Source organism: Ipomoea nil, unplaced genomic scaffold (genome assembly GCF_001879475.1).
Source record: "Ipomoea nil cultivar Tokyo-kokei standard unplaced genomic scaffold, Asagao_1.1 scaffold0117, whole genome shotgun sequence".
Taxonomy (NCBI): Eukaryota; Viridiplantae; Streptophyta; class Magnoliopsida; order Solanales; family Convolvulaceae; genus Ipomoea; species Ipomoea nil.
In genome coordinates this window covers 1768618-1788450 of record NW_017616545.1, presented here as the reverse complement: position 1 = coordinate 1788450, position 19833 = coordinate 1768618, and the positions used below count along the sequence as shown (strand labels likewise).

The window sequence follows — 19833 nt, the reverse complement described above, 5'->3', positions numbered from 1 at the left end:
GTACATAATTTTATACTAGAATACACATAATTGTATACATGAATGTACATAATTGTATAACAAAATACACATACTTTTCTTTTAAAAGATAATACATATAATCTAACATAATACATAATATACATAAATTTTTAACATAATAAACATCAACTCTTAACATAATACACATTTCGGATGTACATAATTGTATAAAAAAGATGTACATGATTGTATAAAAAATGTACATAATTGTATAATATACATAATTGTATAAACAAATACACATAATCACGTCAACTCCCTACATAACTTACCAAAACGACGTCGTTTTGAGAGGTGCGTGGCGCACAATGCTACGCGCACCGTGGTGCAAGGTATAACGATTGATAAATTTGCACTCAAAGACCAAATTGAGTTACTTTGAATTCAATAGCCCAATAGTAATTTAATGTCTTCAATAGCTTATTTGAACCTTATTCATTTTTATATATTATACCATATGTACTAAATTCAATTTATTATTATTTTTTTTTCTCCTTGGTGTTATGCAACACCTACAAATAAGAATAAATTTAATCTTGATTTGAAAACAATAATTCAACATACAAAAGAGCAAGGCAAAATGGCAATGCAAATATAAGTTTTTCATTTGAATGAGCACTAATTTAATCCTTAAAGACGATTGACATTTTTGTAATGAAAATTATAAAATACAAATAAAAAAAAAAAAACAAACATTAGGCTTAACAATCAAAATCGAAGATATTTGTTCCAAAATCATCTAAGAAATCATATTGAGCTCATTCAAGCTCAACCAGTACTGTAGTGAGAAAACAGAGCTAGCGCATATAACCAAAATGTTCATTCCCGAAGACATCATAATAGAGGAACAAAAATTAAAATAGAACTGAAACCAAAAGAGAGCTCAACGCTTCTTAGAGACACCAACAGTCTTTCCCCTACGTCCAGTCGTCTTGGTGTGCTGACCACGTACACGAAGACCCCAGTAGTGTCGGAGACCCCGGTGGTTCCTGTCATTCAACAAATTGGGCAATCATTTATTAAAAGGTCATCCCAAAGATTTAGGCAAACTAAGACATGTGCCTATGTCCCTGTCTTTTGGTGGTGTGGGGTAAAGTGGACATGAAGACAGAAGCAAAAAAGGATAAGAAACAATACACAGTATAGTTTGAAGAAACTAGACAAACCACAAACATATAAGAAGAATTTGAGATGACAAACAGAAATGAATCAAAAGATCCAGCTACTACCTCAGTCTCAACTTTGAACATCTAATATGTTTATGTTATCAGACAAGCATATGCTAAAAAAAGAGTCACTTCCATTCAAAGTGAATGATAAACATCATGATTTAAAGCATAGGTAATTCCAAATAATATTTTATATGCAATAACCAGTTTCACTAAATGTGTTTTGATTTATAGAGAAGAGCTTGCAGGTTCTTTACTTCATGCAACTAAAAATGTAACATTCACATTCATGGAGATCCACTAAACATTAAACCAACAAGCATTTAATTAAAAAAATTAAAAAAAAAAATCTGTTCAATTGATAAAAAAAATTACATTGTTTTGATGTAACATTTGCAATCCACTAAAGATTAGAAAAGATCATACCTAATTTTCTTCAAACGCTCAAGGTCATCCCTTAGCTTCATATCCAAGGCATTGGACACAACCTGTGAATAACCTCCATCTTTATAGTCTTTTTGTCTGTTCAGAAACCAGTCAGGGACCTTGAATTGGCGAGGATTTGCCACAACTGTCATCAAGTTATCAATCTCAGCAGAAGAAAGCTCACCAGCCCTGCGGCATTTCACATTTCCATAAGCACTCTAGAGTCTAGAATCTAGATGACAAAGAAACCGCTCTAGGAATTTTGGCACACTTGATTACATCCTTGTTTGGTCTAGCTGGAGAAATAGAGAAAGACCCTTTCAACACTTAACTAGCTTTAGACGCATTTTCCTACGTTTTAGCATTTCACCCAGCTTATGCTTTTTTGGAGCAGATAAGCTACAGTGAGCTTGGACAACAAGCACTTAGGCAACTATTTCAGATACAAGTCATGGGACTTCAAGACAAAATACTAGGCATCAAGCATTACCTATCAATATAACTAACTGAATACCCTGAGAATGAGTAAAGTTATATTACAAATTTTGCAGTTATCCACTGAAACCTAGTATAGAACAGTTAGCAGCTTATGGTGATTGTGAAATTCCAAACCATTGAAGAGATAATTACTTAATGTGCAATGGTTTAAAACATACTCATGCATTGATAAGTGTGATCCTGGTATAATTCCTGGAGAAAGTTTTATGTTAGGAAATAGTTTACATGGGTTAGTAAAACCTATGTTCAATCAGTAGGAAGTATACCCTACGAAAAATCCATACTCACTTGAGGATGCTACATTGCTACCATAGTGAAAATTTTATGATTGTAATTGCAATGGTCTATTGCTCAATCTGGTAATAACTTCCTTGTCTCTATATCTGTTTCTAATCCTCAGAAATTGTTTAAAGTTCTGTTCACTTTCCTTATTTTATGTTCCTTATTGTGTTACTCAAAGAACAATATAATAGCAAGTGCACCCTTTCTTGTTCTAAGCACTAAGAACACAATGCCAAGCCATACATTTTCAAATCACTGACATACTAATATAATGCTCCATATAAAACAAAACAGTTAACGTTAGATTGGGTACCCACAAAAAAAATTGATCGAAAATAAATTTTAAAAAGTTAGTGAAAGACATTTTAACAAATAGAAGAAGTTGAAACCTTTTGTTCATGTCGATATCGGCTTTTTTGCAGCAGATGTTGGCGAACCTGCGACCAATACCTTTGATGGAAGTGAGAGCGAACATTATCTTCTGCTTTCCATCAACGTTGGTGTTCAGGATACGCAAAATGTGCTGGAAATCCTCATTCGCTACAAGACTCTGCAAAAGCAATCAATCAAGTAAAACATAAATCAAATTGAACGCGTTAGAGACGAACAAGTCAACTCGAGTCGAACAGGAAAGAGATAACATACCATGGCTGCGGCTTTTCCTCTCGCCTTCTGTCTCTAGCACTGCGCAGCGCCGGGTTGTGAAGACTAGGGTTTTGAGAAGGCCAAGAACGAAGAGCTTAAAAAAATACTCCGTAGAATTTATATGGCTAAAATTGCAATTTAATCCTTATATTTTTCAATTTGGTCAATTTTGACTTATTTTATTTTTATAAGGGAAAATCAACGATTTGGTCCCTCAATTGTTAGCGAAATATTAATGTAGTCCCTTAATCGCGTAATTATCAATTTAGTCCCTAAAAATAATTGTTTTTAGTTGGTTTAGCCCTTTCGGCCATAGTTCGTCTAAAATCCGGCGATAGCTCCGATTTACCATGGGTAATTTAATCATTTCGCTTTTTAGTTTTCTTTTTATTGCCCTTTTTAGTTTCTTTAGTCTTCTTCTTCTTCAACTAAATTCCTCAAACGGCGAAGAGACCTTATTAGACAGAGAACCGTAGTTCTGAAACAAAGAGCAGATTCGAAGAGATTGAAGACTCCAAGCAACGAAAAAGAAAGATAATGTCTTGCAACAACAGTTCTTCATTGGAATTCATGGCGGAGGTGCGGATATTTGGCTCCAATGAAGATGTCATGCAGTTATGCTAACCCAGGGAAGAGATATAGGACATGTCCAAGATACGGGGTAAGTGTAAAATTTAGGGAATATTTAGGTTAAATATTGTAATGTAATTCGATTTTGACAGTGTGAGTTCTGCTCAGGGAAATGAGAGTTGCAGGTATTTTGAATGGATGGACTATGATGTCTCCGAACGTGTAGCAAATGTCATTAGAGGATTGTTGAAGAGGGCAGACAAGTATGGGAAGGAAATTGACGAGCTGCACTTGACAATTGAGAAAAAAAATCATGAATTCAATAAGAAGATTTGGGAGTCCAATTTTAAGTTTTTGTATGGATTTGGAATTGGTTATGTATTTGCACTCTTTTTTATGAATACATGGATGGAATCTGATGTAGCAAATGTAGGGTTATTGCAGCTTAAGTAGTACTGTAATCAGGTGTAGTTAGTACTGTAATCTGGTTTTGTATTTTTGTTTTCTAGCCGTGGATGGTGTAATGAATTGACTTGTGATGGTTAATGATAAGTGTTCATTTTGACAGTGGATGGTTAAGTGTTCATTTTGACAGTATGTGTATATAAGCAAGACAAATTACACAAAAACTTTAAGACTTTGACAGTTAACATAACCTGCTCCATAAAATGCTCCAATATTGCCATTAACATAACCAATTCACCATCTTACAAAAAGTAGTATTGCTACATGGTCACCATCTTACAAACTAGTTTGCAAACTTATACCAAAAGACATAACATTTAAGCTTACACAAAAAACGTTTGCAAACTTACACCAAAAGACATTACATTTAAGCTTACAAAAAACAGTTTGCAAACTTATACAAAAAACACTTTACATTTAAGATTACAAAAAATAGTTTGCAAACTTTAAGACTTTACATTTACTCCTACAAAATAGTTTCCCAACATTGAAAAGTCGCTTTTTCTTCATGCTTTTAAGTCCTACAACAGTTACATATTTCATCCTTCTAGTGGTAATCCCATGATCAATAGCTTGAGATGATATGTGTGAAGAGATAAAGTTTGACATGCTTGTGATCACATTGTTTCCTTCAATGGCTTGTGATGGTTGGGATGACATTGCTTCCTGAAAATATGAGCACAAAAATTTATAAACAACAAATTATATGCATTGGGCAGTGTCAAATTTTACTTACCATTTCATTTAGCACAAAGTCTGGGACTTGTGTCTCAACTACCACATCATAGCATTGCTCTTGATGGTCATGATGTTCAGGTTCCTGCAGCTCTTCATTGACTTCACCTCCCTCTGGTTCTTGTACCTTCATGCAATAAAACCAGTTAAGAAAAGACCTCCACTAACAGTTAAGAAAAACAATAAGGAATTACCAAGGGCCATACCGATTTGTCTTTTGCCTTGCAAGTAGTCATATTATGATCTCTCATGCCACACAACCTATACTTTCTAACTTCACCTTGTTTAATAGATTTTTGCTTGATCTGAATTTTCCACAATTGGATCTATCTTTCTCTTCTTCTTTGGCCTCCCAGGTTGTGGCTTATACTTTGGTGGCTTATCAGAAATGATTGTCCAAGCACCATGATCATTTGAGATATTTAAGTCATTGTCCAACAGCTCTAAAAACCATGACCATGTCTCCTTCAACTCACCCTCCACAATAACAAATGCCACTGAAAAAAGCCTATTATCACCATCTAAACCTATAACACTCAGTAGTTGCCCTCTTTTTTGAGCACCCTTTAGGTGATAGCCATCAACCCCAATAATGGGTCTACACCCCCTAACAAACCCTTCCTTGCAAGCTCCAAAGTAAATGTAAAGACTTAGAAACCTAGGCCTTTCATTCACACTAAATTCATTGTCTAATTTCATTTTGAAAGTGGTTCCAGGATTACTTCTTCTAAGTTCTTCACAATAGTCATTCAGTAGCTTGAACTGTTCTAAGTCTTGTCCATCTGTTTGCTTTAAAGCTTTCTTTTTTGCCAAATATGCTTGGTTTCTAGTTAGCTGGCAATTGAATTTGGAAATCACATGCTCCTGAAATGGTCCTCTACCCCATTCTGTATTAACTATGAAATCTTCCTTAAAGAATTTTGCTAAAAATCCAGAAGTTACAACCTTGTTTTCATCTTGATTCCCACATGTGTGGACAGGTTTGTAAGTCTTGATAGTAAATGGAGAACCAGGATTGCATTTTGAACCAAAAATAGACCAGTTGCAGATCTTATGGTGTCTACACACTACCCTAACTCTTCTTCCCTCATTCTTCTTAAACATAACATCCTTCTGCCTCAAACTTTCATGGTATTGAACTGCGCACTTGAATTCTTTAGAAGAATTAAACACCATTCCAATCAGAAATTTAAACCCTTCCCTTTTTAAATTTCTCTCTTCAAACACATTTAATGCCACATGAATTTGCCCCTCTGAATCTGAATCACACAAACTCCTTAGTACTTGTTCAGAAAACTCACATTCAATCTCCACAAAATCCTCAACCCCCTTCTGTTTTGAACTAGTAGCAATGTCCCTAAGATTGTTTGCAAGATCAGGTTGTCCTTCATCACCTCCTTCATCAGTATCCATACTAGCATCTTCATCATGCAATAAGACATCATCTCCTAGTTCCCTAGAGATTTCTACATCATAGTCCCATTGATTTTCATGCAAATGCTCTACATATATGTCGACCTCTTTGTTCACTGGAATCTCAGTAATCAACCTTAGGATATCAACATCACTATTTATCCTTAAAACTGTAAGTTTTCTTTTGTTCACAACCTTATACCAAAACTGGACTTTTTTGTCACAAAACCTAAGCATTCTGACCATCCTTCTTAAATCTAGAATACTACCAAAATCACAAATAAAATGGTCAAAATACTCCACTACCCCATTTTTATAACTAAACCTAGGTTTCAATACCAAATCCCCACCAAGATGCAATTTTACTGTAAAAACAGATTCTTCCTCACCATCATCTAGATAAAATAAAGAGATAATAATCAACAAAAGTTATAAAAAAAATAATAAGAACCAAAAAAGAGTTTTGCAGACAAAAAACAATAGTTCTGTAGACAAAAACACAACCACATGGTCCCCATCCATAAACAAAGTGCTGCTGTAAAGGTTATACTACCAGCACATGGTCCCCACCCCCAAAAATATAGCATCAACATCTAAGTAACAACAGCAAAAATGCACTGCTTTCTAATACACTGCTAAGTAACAACAGCACATGGTCCCCACCCCCAACACCGCTTTCTTCTTCAAAGTAACAATAGCAATAAAAAATACAACAAAAAACAGACATTAACAGCACCAATAAAAAAACAACCAAGCACAGACATTAATACATTGCTGACTATCTCAAATAAAGTACGAATCAACACAAATACTCATTTCAAGGTTCTATGTCTACCAAAATCATATTCTCCAAAAAAAAAAAAAAACCTAACTTTTGATGAAAAACTTACAATTTGGCGAAATAGCAAACCCATTAATCCTCTAACTCGTCATGTTGTCGCTCCAATGCCTACGATTTTGCTCCAATCCCTATGACTTTACTCCAATCTGGTGGATTTTGGTGGGGAAAAATTTTAGGACTTTAGGGCTTAGTTAAGTGGTTCTTCGACACTTAACCAAAACATCCGCACAACAATGTAAGAAGAAGACTAAAAAATGAAATGACTAAATTACTCATGACAAATCGGAGCTATCGCCGGATTTTGGACGGGCTACGGCCGGAAGGGTAAATAAATCAACTAAAAGCAATTATTTTCAGGGACTAAATCGATGATTACGCGATTAAGGGACTACATTGATATTTCACTAACAATTGAGGGACCAAATCGTTGATTTTCCCTTTTTATTTAATGCTCGATGTTTATGCGAATGCTACTGACTCTATTACAATGTAGTATCTGTAACGCCGCCACCTACTGAAGCACAAAGAGCCAATAACGCCGCCTCCTGAGGCTCGAACTCATAACCTCCTATATGGGAGTTTAACTCGGGTGCCATTAGTAGGCATGACCACAGTTCTGGTTCCGGTTCCGAAAATAAACGAACCGAAATTTCTTTGTTTTTTTTTTTTAATTAAGAAATTGTATGGTATGTGTATATTGTTTGTTGCATGTGGCAATGGCCCTAGTGGCCTACTGGCCATTTTATTTTAATTTTTAATTTTTTTAATTTTTAATTTTACGGTTCCAAATTGGAATTGTTCGGTTCCGAAGGAACCGGAGGTTTCGGTTCCTAATTTTTTATAATCGGAACCGTACGGACAATTCTGGTTACGGTTCGGTTAGTATAGTAATAGTTACGGTTCGAACTTCCAGTTCGAACCGAACCGTGGTCACCCCTAGCCATTAGACCATAATGTTTATAATGAAATAAATATTTGAAAGTATATCAATGCAAGATTATATATGAGAAGTTCATACATAAGTAATTTAATGTCGAGTTTGTTTATTTAAATATGTAACTCATAATATATGAATACAATGTAATAGTAACCAAGTATTTTTGTTGCAAAGGGTTCTAATATTTTTAATGAATGCACATAGGTACTAATCCTTTAGGTGTTTTGCTTAGTGTTCATTTAGTTGAAGCATTATTGTTGAATAAATTATTATGGATAAAGAAATTCCTAATTTAAGAAATTTAGATGAAGTATTAAAAATTTAAAAATTTTAATTATAATGTAAGCCAAAGATATTGGACGATGGTAAATATTATATAACCCAAAGATCAAAATGCTAAAGAAAGTGTTTGGTTATTCAACAGTTTGAAGCAACAATTTATTCTAAGCCACTGAAAATACAAACATTGCAATTTACAATATTTTCACTTAGCGTTTTTGAGAATGATTTCCCAAAAACACTTCTATATAAAAAAAAAAAAAAAAAAAAAAAAAAAAAAAAACAAGTTTACTGTAGAGCCATTTCGACTCCTTGAATAACAAGAACTAGTTTCGTTGGCTCACTATTTGCCCATCAACGGATAGGCAAGCTTAATTTTTAAATTGGAGCCTTAAGGCTCCCATGCCACTTTTCTCACCGATGTGGGAAAAGTGACAAAATAAAGGAGAGCCGAACATCCGGCTCCCCATATGTTTTATTTATTTATTTTTAATTTTATTTTTTATTAAATTATTACTATTACTATTACTATTACTATTACTATTACTATTACTATTACTATTACTATTACTATTACTATTACTATTACTATATTACTATTACTATTACTATTACTATTACTATTACTATTACTATTACTATTACTATTACTATTTACTATTACTATTACTATTACTATTACTATTACTATTACTATTACTATTACTATTTTTTTTTTTTTTTTTTTTTTTTTTTTTTTTTTTTTTTATTTTTTTTTTTTTATTACTATTTTTTTTTTTTTTTTTTTTTTTTTTTTTATTTACTATTACTATTACTATTATTTTTTTTTTTTTTTTTTTTTTTTTTTTTTTTTTTTTTTTTTTTTTTTTTTTTTTTTTTTTTTTTTTTTTTTTTTTTTTTTTTATTATATTACTATTACTATTACTATTACTATTACTATTACTATTACTATTACTATTACTATTACTATTACTATTATACTATTACTATTACTATTACTATTACTATTACTATTACTATTACTATTACTATTACTATTACTATTACTATTACTATTACTATTACTATTACTATTACTATTACTATTACTATTACTATTACTATTACTATTACTATTACTATTACTATTACTATTACTATTACTATTACTATTACTATTACTATTACTATTACTATTACTATTACTATTACTATTACTATTACTATTTACTATTACTATTACTATTACTATTACTATTACTATTACTATTACTATTACTATTACTATTACTATTACTATTTACTATTACTATTACTATTACTATTACTATTACTATTACTATTACTATTACTATTACTATTACTATTACTATTACTATTACTATTACTATTACTATATTACTATTACTATTACTATTACTATTACTATTACTATTACTATTACTATTACTATTACTATTACTATTACTATTACTATTACTATTACTATTACTATTACTATTACTATTACTATTACTATTACTATTACTATTACTATTACTATTACTATTACTATTACTATTACTATTACTATTACATTACTATTACTATTACTATTACTATTACTATTACTATTACTATTACTATTATTTACTATTACTATTACTATTACTATTACTATTACTATTATATTACTATTATATTTATTTATATTACTATTACTATTACTATTACTATTACTATTACTATTACTATTTATTACTATTACTATTACTATTACTATTACTATTACTATTACTATTACTATTACTATTACTATTACTATTACTATTACTATTACTATTACTATTACTATTACTATTACTATTACTATTACTATTACTATTACTATTACTATTACTATTACTATTACTATTACTATTACTATTACTATTACTATTACTATTACTATTACTATTACTATTACTATTATACCCTTAGGTCATTTTACATGTTAATGTAAACAACTATTTTTTTTCAAATATTTTTTTACCAACCATTGATATAATTTGCGGTCAAATCCTCTAACGCTAACCGCTAACTGTTGATTGCCAAAAAAGGACATTGCAAGATAGTTTCTCACTTCAATTTGCTGTGTGATTTAAATACTCTCTTTGTCAACAAATCTCTCAAGTAGTTAATGTGATTGACTTAATTATATTTTTTTAATTTTTTCATGGTATTAATAAAATATACTTGGTAAATAAATATATAGCATTATTTTGTATTATAACTTTGATATTTTATTAAAAAATAGGGCACAAAAAAAGATAATAGACAATGTATTGAATATAATCAATTGATGAATTTGAATGTAAATAATTTTTACATTGGAGAAAAATAAAGACAATATAACTAATAAAATTATTTCTCAAAATTAATTTATTGATAATGAATAATTTTTTTTTGAATAAAGACAATGTAGGGACAATGTAGAGAATATAATCAATTGATGAATTTGAATGTAAAGAATTTTTATATTGGATAAAAATAAAGACTATAACTAATGAAGTTATTTATCTTATTTAATTTATTGATAATGAATAATTTTTTTTTGAATAAAGACATTGTAGACACATAATTCTAAATTAAAGCCCGCATGAGTAGCTTAACTGGTCATAGAGGTGAACGTTGAAAAGAATACCACAGATCGAGTCTCACCAGTGACAGTGTGAGAGCAACCTCTCAAAGTGAGGGGGGCTCCTTGTTGTGCGCAGTCTTAAGCTACTCGTAACGGGCCAAGAATGAGAATGGATGAGGAAAATATAAGGATGAAAGAATCCACTCGTGACGGGTCAAAGGATGAAGATGGGTGAAGAAATCATAAGGATGAATAGGATGGCGAATGTAGTTACCACCCCATTGCCATCCCTACTCGCCCCACCATTAGCCACTAGCCACCGCACTAACACCCTTGCTAGTGCCATCATGGAGTTTTAAATGGTAAAATTGGAAAGTGAAAGTACAAGAAGAAAATATAGTGTAAGTTTAGAATGAGCAACTTAATTGATCTCTGCAAACAGTTATGTGACAAACCACAAAGAAAGCTATTCTTTTGCCTAACAAGGAAATTTAAAAATGAATAAAAAAGAAATAATACAAAAACGAAAGTTACAAATTCCAAACTATATACAAAGTCACCCCTTCTGCTCTGGACCTTTTAAGTGCATTTGAGGAAAAATAAGAAAAATAAAGCCTAAGTTCCTCTGCTCATTAAACATTTATACTGAACTGAATAGCGTTCAGGCTAGATCTTCAAGAAATTCAGTTCGAATGCTGTGTTTGGCCTAATGATGTTCTAAAGCCAAAGGTAAGTTGCTTCTTGCCCTCACCTCGCATAAACTCCATGATTGCCAGCTTGAAATGCAGCAGTGGAACAAGAATTATGAACTTTCATCCTTTTCAGCCATGTCTTGAGAAGAAGTTTTGCTTGGTTCCACACAAGATTCTTCAACATTTTTTCTTTCATTGGAAGAAGCCAAATCGTTCTTACCTTCACAAGGAATAATCTTTGCACTGTCAACTCCTTCAGTATCGGTAGTTTTTTCGGAAGCCATATTTGGTTTGTTTTCCCCGTCAATTGTGCTGGGAAGATTCGGATCTGAGCTAGGCTGTTCAATAGGTTTCCCAGAAGCAGATTGTGAAGTCTGTTTCCTGTCTCCATTGATGGCAAGATCTAATGAAGAGCAATGTACAGAATCCACACAAATCGCTTTCCCATCAACTTCAGTGGGTGCACTATCTGATATCTCAGAAGTGGCAAGGACATCATCCTTGGTGGGTAACAAATCTACGACTGCATCTTGCATATCAAGTGTGATCACATTTTCACCTGCTGCAGACTGGCCTAAGTTTGTTGAAGATTCACCAAGCTTGTTCTCCACCTCAGATTTGATTGATTCAGTCACCTTATTGGACGATTTGATAGTAGAAGGACTATAGTCTTGGCCATCAATCATTGTACTATCATGTGATTGTGCAGCTGAAGCTGGAGAACCCAAGCACCCACTTTCAACCTTTGCATGAATTTCATTTGCGTTCTGCAAACCAGTATCGTGACATTCATTTGCATCACGCTTGGCACAGGAAACTGTGTCAGACTTACTAGGACTTCTAAAATCAACAGCCCTCAAACCTACGCAAACAAGTTAAAGGTCCAAATCAGAGGCATGGATAACTAAAACGATGAAGGACGTTCTTTCTCCTAGAAGGACAGTAAATGAACAAAAAGATGAACCTAAAGGTGAGACTAATTACTCACCTTCAGATGCTCCTTGCTTTACTAGCTGCTTTTGTAACATATCTACCCCTGGAAACACCAACATATTCATAGATTTCATTTCCCGCTTGTGAGATTCCTCAAGTTGGTTGAAACCAAAAACTACTGTCCAGGTATGTATATGCTCAGATATAGCAGGAATGATCAACTTCTCAACTTTTAGAGTGGAGAGGACCTGAAAATTGCACCATCATGAAAAATGGGGATAAAACAAATCAGAGATTGAAACAGGGTGGAAGATGGCTTTTTTACAATTTTGATATTTTATGTTAAAACATACAGTTTGCAACTAGAAACAAGGCATGTGCATAAACTATTTTCTTTACTAGTTCCTTGAGAAGTAAATGATATTTGGACTGTAGTTCCAATAACTCTATCCTATATATAATGACATTTTGAATCAACATAATATGAAGCAATATATCCTTAAATTTGAAACAAATTTTATATCAATTAGATCAATACAAAAGCCAACAACTAAAATTCAAGCATACCATCTCAATAGCAGACAATAGCCGTCGACACATTCCTTGACGCCTATATATATGGCGTGTCCCAATAAACGGCATTTCTGCGAGTTGTGTGCCATGTATCCTGATAAATGCATATGATCAGAATTTACTGTTATTAATACATATTATGGAAGTACAGCTAACATGGATTCTGATTAAATGGCATATATATGACCAGAATTTATTTGTAGTAAACTAGTAATAAATACCATGAATGAGCTAGCATAACATGGGTGAATATGAATCTGGTTCTCAGTCTAGTTATTTTTAAGCATCAATGAGGAAACAAGAACTAGTACAGCTAACATGGGTGAATATGAGAGAAGGCTTTCTTTTTAAAGACTATAAAAGTTCTAGCCACTATAGTCTGAGATGACAATAGACAAACTACAAAAAGCAATCGTGAAAAATACGACCAAAGAAAGAAACTGCTATCCTTATTCTAAAATAGAATGCGTATGGCCAGTTGTTTCAAATTCAAATAGCAAAAATCATAAATGTAACAAACAGATGAAAGCATACCTTATAGATGCTGCAGATATTATTTCATCACCCCTTTCTAAGATTGCTGTGTAGAAGCCACGATAATTAATTCGACTAAAATTTGACCTACAGAAGAAAAGGGGGAAAGACCTTCAAAAGTTATGGCATTACAAAGCCAATTACAAACCAATCAAAAGTTCTGAACCAACAGTAGTAAGCAATAAAGAGTACAGTATGTCTGACTAAAAATTGTTGGTGCAGAAGTCACAAAGCATGAAAGTGAGCCTATGCAGCTGAAAAGCCATCCACTTAAAAGCATAAACAGATTTAAGAAAACAATGAAAAATGCTAAGGATTTTGCTCAATCTTTATCTTCTAAAACTATGTTTCTCTGTGACTCCATAATGCATTTTCAAAAATATAAAATGTAAAAATGGTTGCTTGCTACTTACCCACAGTTATAAAGGACATTGTGAATTATATTAATCTCGCTTCTTCGATCCACTATGGGTAAAAAGCACTCATCCATGATAGACAATGCAACAGCCATCTTGGAATTGCCTTCAACTCTTTGAGGAAACTCACAATGTGATGTATCAGAGTCTAAATTTGTCCGTTGGATGAGAGACCAAGAGAATCCTGCTTCTAATTCATGTTTGACTCCAACAATCTTCCTTAAACGGTCATAGAGCTACATAAACAACAGAAGAATATTTCTATTTTATACACCTCAGTTTCCAAGAATCTTCTTGAAGCAAGCATCTTGACTTAAAGTGATTATAATGGCAGCAGTAAATTACAAGCAAGCCCATGTCCCTAAGGTTTTTTATTTTATTTTATTTTTTTTTTTCCCACATTTAGAACTACAATGATCTTCAGAGTTTGCACTCCTTATCCATTACTTTTTCACAGAATGACAATTCTAGAACTGTAAAAAGTATTCAATTTTATAGGGGTCTAAAAACAGAAGATCTCAATTAAATAAGTAGACATTGTTAATCTATTAAAAATTGAAATAGCCAAATCTCATGCCAGGTTTGCCACAAATTGTAGATCAATTATCTTTTTCAACATGATAGGACATACCAATTGTCAACAAGTAAAAGAACAATTTTTTTTTTTATTTTTTATTTTTTTATTTTCATGAGGTCTTAGATAAGAAGACAATATGTTTTAACAACAAAAACTGGAATCTGAAGATTGTTAGTAATTCTATTAGACATCTTAACGGGAATACCTCTTGGCATGTCTGCCCACAAAATGAAGTAGATGAAATTTTGTTCTTCACAGGTAAAACATTGTTAGCCTCCAACTCTTGTCTGCATAACTTGTGATCTGTAAAATATGTAGAATTTCATCTAAACAGGAAAAGGTGATAGAATTATGAAATAACAAAGTGTTAAAAAAATTAAAACAAGATTTCAAAAGAGACATCATATTACATTTTTTCTCACAGAGGATGCACAAGTGGAGCTCATTGACATCCATATCATCTTCTGTAGGACTTTCATCACCAATGCCACAAAATTTGCAAATACAACTTGGACAGTGCCAATCACCTGGAGGAAGCATCTGCAATGAGTAGAAGCAAGTCAACGTCATACATTTTTGGCTAAAGCCTGTCTCCTTAGCCCTGAATTGTAACCTGTAGGCTTAATTGCTCATCCATCATGATGTTTTGAATCACATAAATAAATGACTGCATAACAAAGCAAATACACCAAACATAAATAAGGTTTTCAATAGGTTCAGGTGACCAAAATTGGAGCAAGAGTTGTAAACAATTGGCTTTTTGCCGGAAGACAGACCAAGTTATTCAGCTAATTCGTTGCAAACTTGCAACTGAGATCAATCATTTTGCAGTTTTTAGACGGTTAATGGACATGATTTGCTTCCTTTACAGCACAGTATATATGCTTTTAGACTAAATTGGCTTCCTTGCTGCACCATTACCTCACAAATTCAAGATAAAATTGGTGAGTGAGATGATTCTACAGAAATGACGTTGAGAAATGAGAAAGGGCAAGAATGCCTGATTTAATTGATGGCCTTTTGCAATCCAATTTCTCCATTAATGTCACTTTGGTGCTCAAGTTGAGATTAATGGAATACATTCAGAATCTTCAGATGGTAGACTGAAGAAATCGATTTCACATGAAGTGTGTTTCCAAAATAGCATGCCATATTCATGAAGTGCACACATCATTTAGAAAAATAAATAGGGTTAAACAGCAGAAAATATTGCTGTTCACATTTTCTAGATTTGTAAGTTATCACTGTTCAAAAATTCATACACTATTTCCTTTTTAGAAGAAAGTCTACAATTTGGATGAAACCATTACCAAAAACTACAACCAAAATACCACAAATTGTTTTGAGCCCTTTAGTATTTTGTTCTTACCACAAATATTTCTACCAATTCATATTTAAACATATAACAGCACCAAGTTTTATATTGATTATTATAAAAAATTTACGCTCTCAATTATTTTACTTGTAACAAACTTTAAAATTCTCCCTCTTTGATCCTTGAGAAGTTTGGCACTTTTGATTCATGATTGTAAATGACTTATTTGATTGTTTAGTAGGATTTCTTGATCCAAAATCTAATTTACCATTCATCCTGTGAATCAAGATTTGAAAACCTTGTTTGAAGTTTGGCATTGCCTTCCATCTATCTAAAACACTGATAAGTTTCACTTATCAAAATAACAAAATGAAAGAGATTACTAGGTTTCTTCTCCTTTGGACTAAGCTTATAGTTAATGAATGGTTTTTTAAATAGAAAGCATGCACCAGCTTAACTTTAATAGTTTGACCCCTTTCTCTCTTTTCTCTTCGTGAACAGAAAAGGAATTCCACATTTATGAATGTAATGAAAAGGGACGAGTAAAAACGTTAGCTTTGAAAGATGGGCAAGTAAGAAGTAAGCAAAAAAGAAGTGAGATAGAGCATATGCTGATTAACACGTACCATTATACCAAGACAGCTCTGATGAAAAGTTGATGGACAACTATCACAGCAGATCAGGTCCCCACCATCACCACAGATACCACAAGTATCATCATCTGGATCATCACCATCAGTGTCTACAGTACAGAAATCCTGGCGTTCAGACTCCTCTTGCCTATTCCAAGCATCTATAAGGCACTGCAACAGAGAAACTCCAGATTCCAAAACTATGTTTTGAAAGGGTTGACGCAGTTTGCTCCCTGCATGGAGCTCAAACTTGGAAACAGTAAGTATTTTACTACAGCAACCACAGTGAATGCCATCTCGTGTGATCCAGCCTTCTAGCTTCACATGTGTTTTTCTACGGTTCATATATTGAACCTTTTCACTAAGTTTCGCTGTCCCAGAGTCAATCATCCATGCCAATAATGTTCTTTTTCCAGAATAAGGAACATACCCATCAATTTCTGAATTTTGTCCTTTATCAGAACTACGGACCAACAAAGTACATCTCCCAATTATTTTACTTTTTCTTCCCTGGATTAACTTACCAGTAGGTGCTACAGAGAATTTCCCAATAATGTCCTGGTCATGTTTCCCATCTTTTGAGACCGAGATATTTTCACTAGTTCCATACTGATTCTTTTGATGTCTTGCATGAAACTTTCCTTTCAGCAACTTACCACTCTTCTTTATATAGCTACTTAATCGCTCATCATGCTGATCGCTGTCTGAGCCTTCTGCGGACTCTTTTCCTGAAGTCTTCTTGTTATCCCTACTGGTACCATTATCCTTTCTCTTCTTTTTCATTTCTCTCTCAATTTTCTTTCTTGTTTGCCTGGTTAGCTTATTTATATCTTCCAATAAAGGAGAAAATGGAGCAGACACACCAGCAGATTTATTTCCACCACTATCCTCCTCCAACTGTTTCTGAAAAGCATCATAAGCCTTAACTATAGACCAATAGGCTGTTCCACAAGGACTTATGTACACTGCATCTAGGTAATCTCTGTTTCTTCTCGGTCTATAATCAATAGTCCAGCCAGCATCAGTCAAAACTCCCCTAATTTTCTCACGCAGTTTTTGTTTCTCAGTGCTTGCCCCACGTTTGGTTTTTCCTTCTTTATTAGTGGGAGAAACGGGGTTAACTGTTGAAAGCTTATTTTCTTCCTTTTTAACCCTTTTCAGAGAGTTACCAGCAGGCAGAGCTGAGAGAATCACCTTAGGTGATGTACCAGTCCCATCAGTTTCTGAATCACTAGCTCCAGTATTGTTGCTCATCAAAATTTTCCGGGATTTCATCTTACTTTTCTCCCTTTGAACAGACAGGTGTTGCTTTTCAGGGTGTTCAGAATCTGAGTGAGGTTGGACTTGTAGCTTCTTCATGATTAAGTCCTCAGATGTTGAACCTTTCCTACTGTCAAAATCACGGCAATCATTTTTTTTATGTGATAAATCCATCTTCTTTTTATTAACCATTACCTTCAATACCCCATTTTTCCCCTGCAACCTTATTGCTTCATTGGACGTTTTTTGATACTTCAACTTCAGCATTGAGATGGGTAAATCCACATCATCTTCCTCCTCGTCAGTTTTGGTTTTAGCTGAACAATCAAAACCCTTAGTCCTACTCCCCAAAGCATTCCTTGAGCTATCAAACTTCCTCTTTGCAACAATCATTTCCCCACTAGACCCACTTCTGAATTCCCTAGAACTCCCCATTCCTTGTGTCACCGCTAACCTCCCATCTCGGTATTCATTCCTCACGGCTCTCTCATCAAACTCATCGTACTCATCGAACTCAAACAAATCTAACCTACTCCGTTTCTTATCACTTTCAGTATTACCATTCCCCTCAGCCCCACTCCTGTAAGTTATCGGACTATTACCAGAAATTTCCTGGGCTTTCCTCTTGTAAGGTTCCGGCAACTCATCACCTGACTCAGAATCATTTACAATCACTCTTGGCCTTTTCTTTTTGTTCTTCTTCAAAGAGCCAATCCCTCCCCGTTGAACACCCCCCGCCCTATCATCTTTTTTCCTTATAATTAAACACCCAGACGAACTTTTCTTCTTTACCACACCACCTGATCTCACAGTCTCCTCCATGAAAAATAAACCCTAAATTCAATCAAATTAGAATTAAATTGACCATCGAAATTAACGACCACAAATCCCTTCACTCTTCAGTTCAACAAATCAGATCTGGAACAGAATGCAGAAACAATCAAACCTCGAGAAAAACCCAGACATAAAAATTAAAAATCTTGGCATAATATCGCATACTGTAGAGTGCACGAGAAAATTCAGTGATCCTTACCACACCGGTAAGCAAGCTGGATTCCTCAACGGCGATAAATCCACCAGATCCTCCTCCGATCAAAGCGTAATTCCCCGGCGAGCCAAATCGCCAGAAACAGAAAAGGAGAGGGGAGAAGAAAGGAATAGGCTTCGCAATTGGCTTTGGGCTATGGGCATGGCATGGGGTAGTACATACAGGATTATTTGAAGCAGTAAAGATGAAAAACAAAACTAAAAAATAGGGGTAAAAAAACAGGTATCACAATTATGTTTCTAATATTTTTGGAGAATTATTTTAATCTGCTGACATTTTAACAAGAAAAAAAAAATTGAGAGAGAATGATAGGCGTAGATAGAAATTCTGGATCAGATTTACAGGGGAAAATGTACAAAAATCTAAGATTAGATTTAGCAAGAATGCATGAACAGGTGAGACGAGACACTGAGCCTCAGCTTTCCAGTCTTTAATATTTGTTGATTTAAGCTCTTGGTAATTGGTAATGTTGTTTCCAAGAGTGCTGCGAGTAACAAAGGAGCAAAACAATTTCAATTTGTGAGCTAATTACACCTCATTCTAAATTCATTCTCTTATGATTAGCATGTTAAAAATATCATGGTCTTTTATCTATTCTTTGTACATGTATCGTCTTCATATATACTGATATACACAATTTTCATGCATTATTTATATCTATATATTGTTGTTTTAAAAATATGCTCAAAGATGATTAAGGAAAATTTAAGTTATGTGTAATACATACTTTCTTTAAAATTAATTTACTATCTCTTAATGGTGCTAGGTGTGTTGTAACGTCAATTTTTCAAGATAAAATGAATTTACAACTATATAGTTGAAACACTCAAACTATATTGCTATCGGTGAATGTAAACAAAGTGAGCACTTAAGATTGCTGAGAGGTTGGCAAAAAGTTTTCAAAGAATTTTCAGAGTATGAGAATGAAAACTATGGGGTCGTTTACTTCATTTCTCTGTTTTTCCATTTCCAGTTTTCTATTTCTCCATTTCTC

General features: G+C 33.4%; 2 protein-coding genes across 2 annotated transcripts; both read right to left on the bottom strand.

The window, feature by feature from the left end:
• Positions 1-699: 699 nt before the first annotated feature.
• LOC109157050 (40S ribosomal protein S18) lies at positions 700-3155 on the bottom strand. Its single transcript, XM_019304954.1, has 4 exons — positions 3042-3155; positions 2786-2946; positions 1617-1805; positions 700-1010 (listed from the first exon to the last, which is right to left on the bottom strand). Exons 1-4 carry the CDS (start codon positions 3042-3044, stop codon positions 905-907), a joined length of 459 nt encoding a protein of 152 aa, XP_019160499.1. The 5' UTR covers positions 3045-3155; the 3' UTR covers positions 700-904.
• An 8099-nt stretch (positions 3156-11254) lies between these two features.
• Positions 11255-19237, bottom strand: LOC109156973 (increased DNA methylation 1-like). The gene is made up of 9 exons (XM_019304890.1): positions 18825-19237; positions 16526-18709; positions 14995-15124; positions 14790-14887; positions 14005-14243; positions 13592-13678; positions 13052-13151; positions 12540-12732; positions 11255-12413 (listed from the first exon to the last, which is right to left on the bottom strand). Exons 2-9 carry the CDS (start codon positions 18611-18613, stop codon positions 11662-11664), a joined length of 3687 nt encoding a protein of 1228 aa, XP_019160435.1. The 5' UTR covers positions 18614-18709; positions 18825-19237; the 3' UTR covers positions 11255-11661.
• Positions 19238-19833: the final 596 nt, after the last annotated feature.

Bases quoted from the DNA above. Each gene is read 5' to 3' on its own strand.
- LOC109156973 (XM_019304890.1), bottom strand. From the start codon at position 18,613: ATGGAGGAGACTGTGAGATCAGGTGGTGTGGTAAAGAAGAAAAGTTCG. The intron at 12,733-13,051 runs GTATGCTTGAAT...TGCAATTTTCAG, and splicing joins TATTGTCTGCTATTGAGATG to GTCCTCTCCACTCTAAAAGT. The intron at 12,414-12,539 runs GTGAGTAATTAG...TTGTTTGCGTAG, and splicing joins AAAGCAAGGAGCATCTGAAG to GTTTGAGGGCTGTTGATTTT.
- LOC109157050 (XM_019304954.1), bottom strand. The intron at 1,806-2,785 runs GTTTCAACTTCT...GAAATGCCGCAG, and splicing joins GATATCGACATGAACAAAAG to GGCTGGTGAGCTTTCTTCTG. The intron at 1,011-1,616 runs GTATGATCTTTT...GTTGAATGACAG, and splicing joins GAGCGTTTGAAGAAAATTAG to GAACCACCGGGGTCTCCGAC.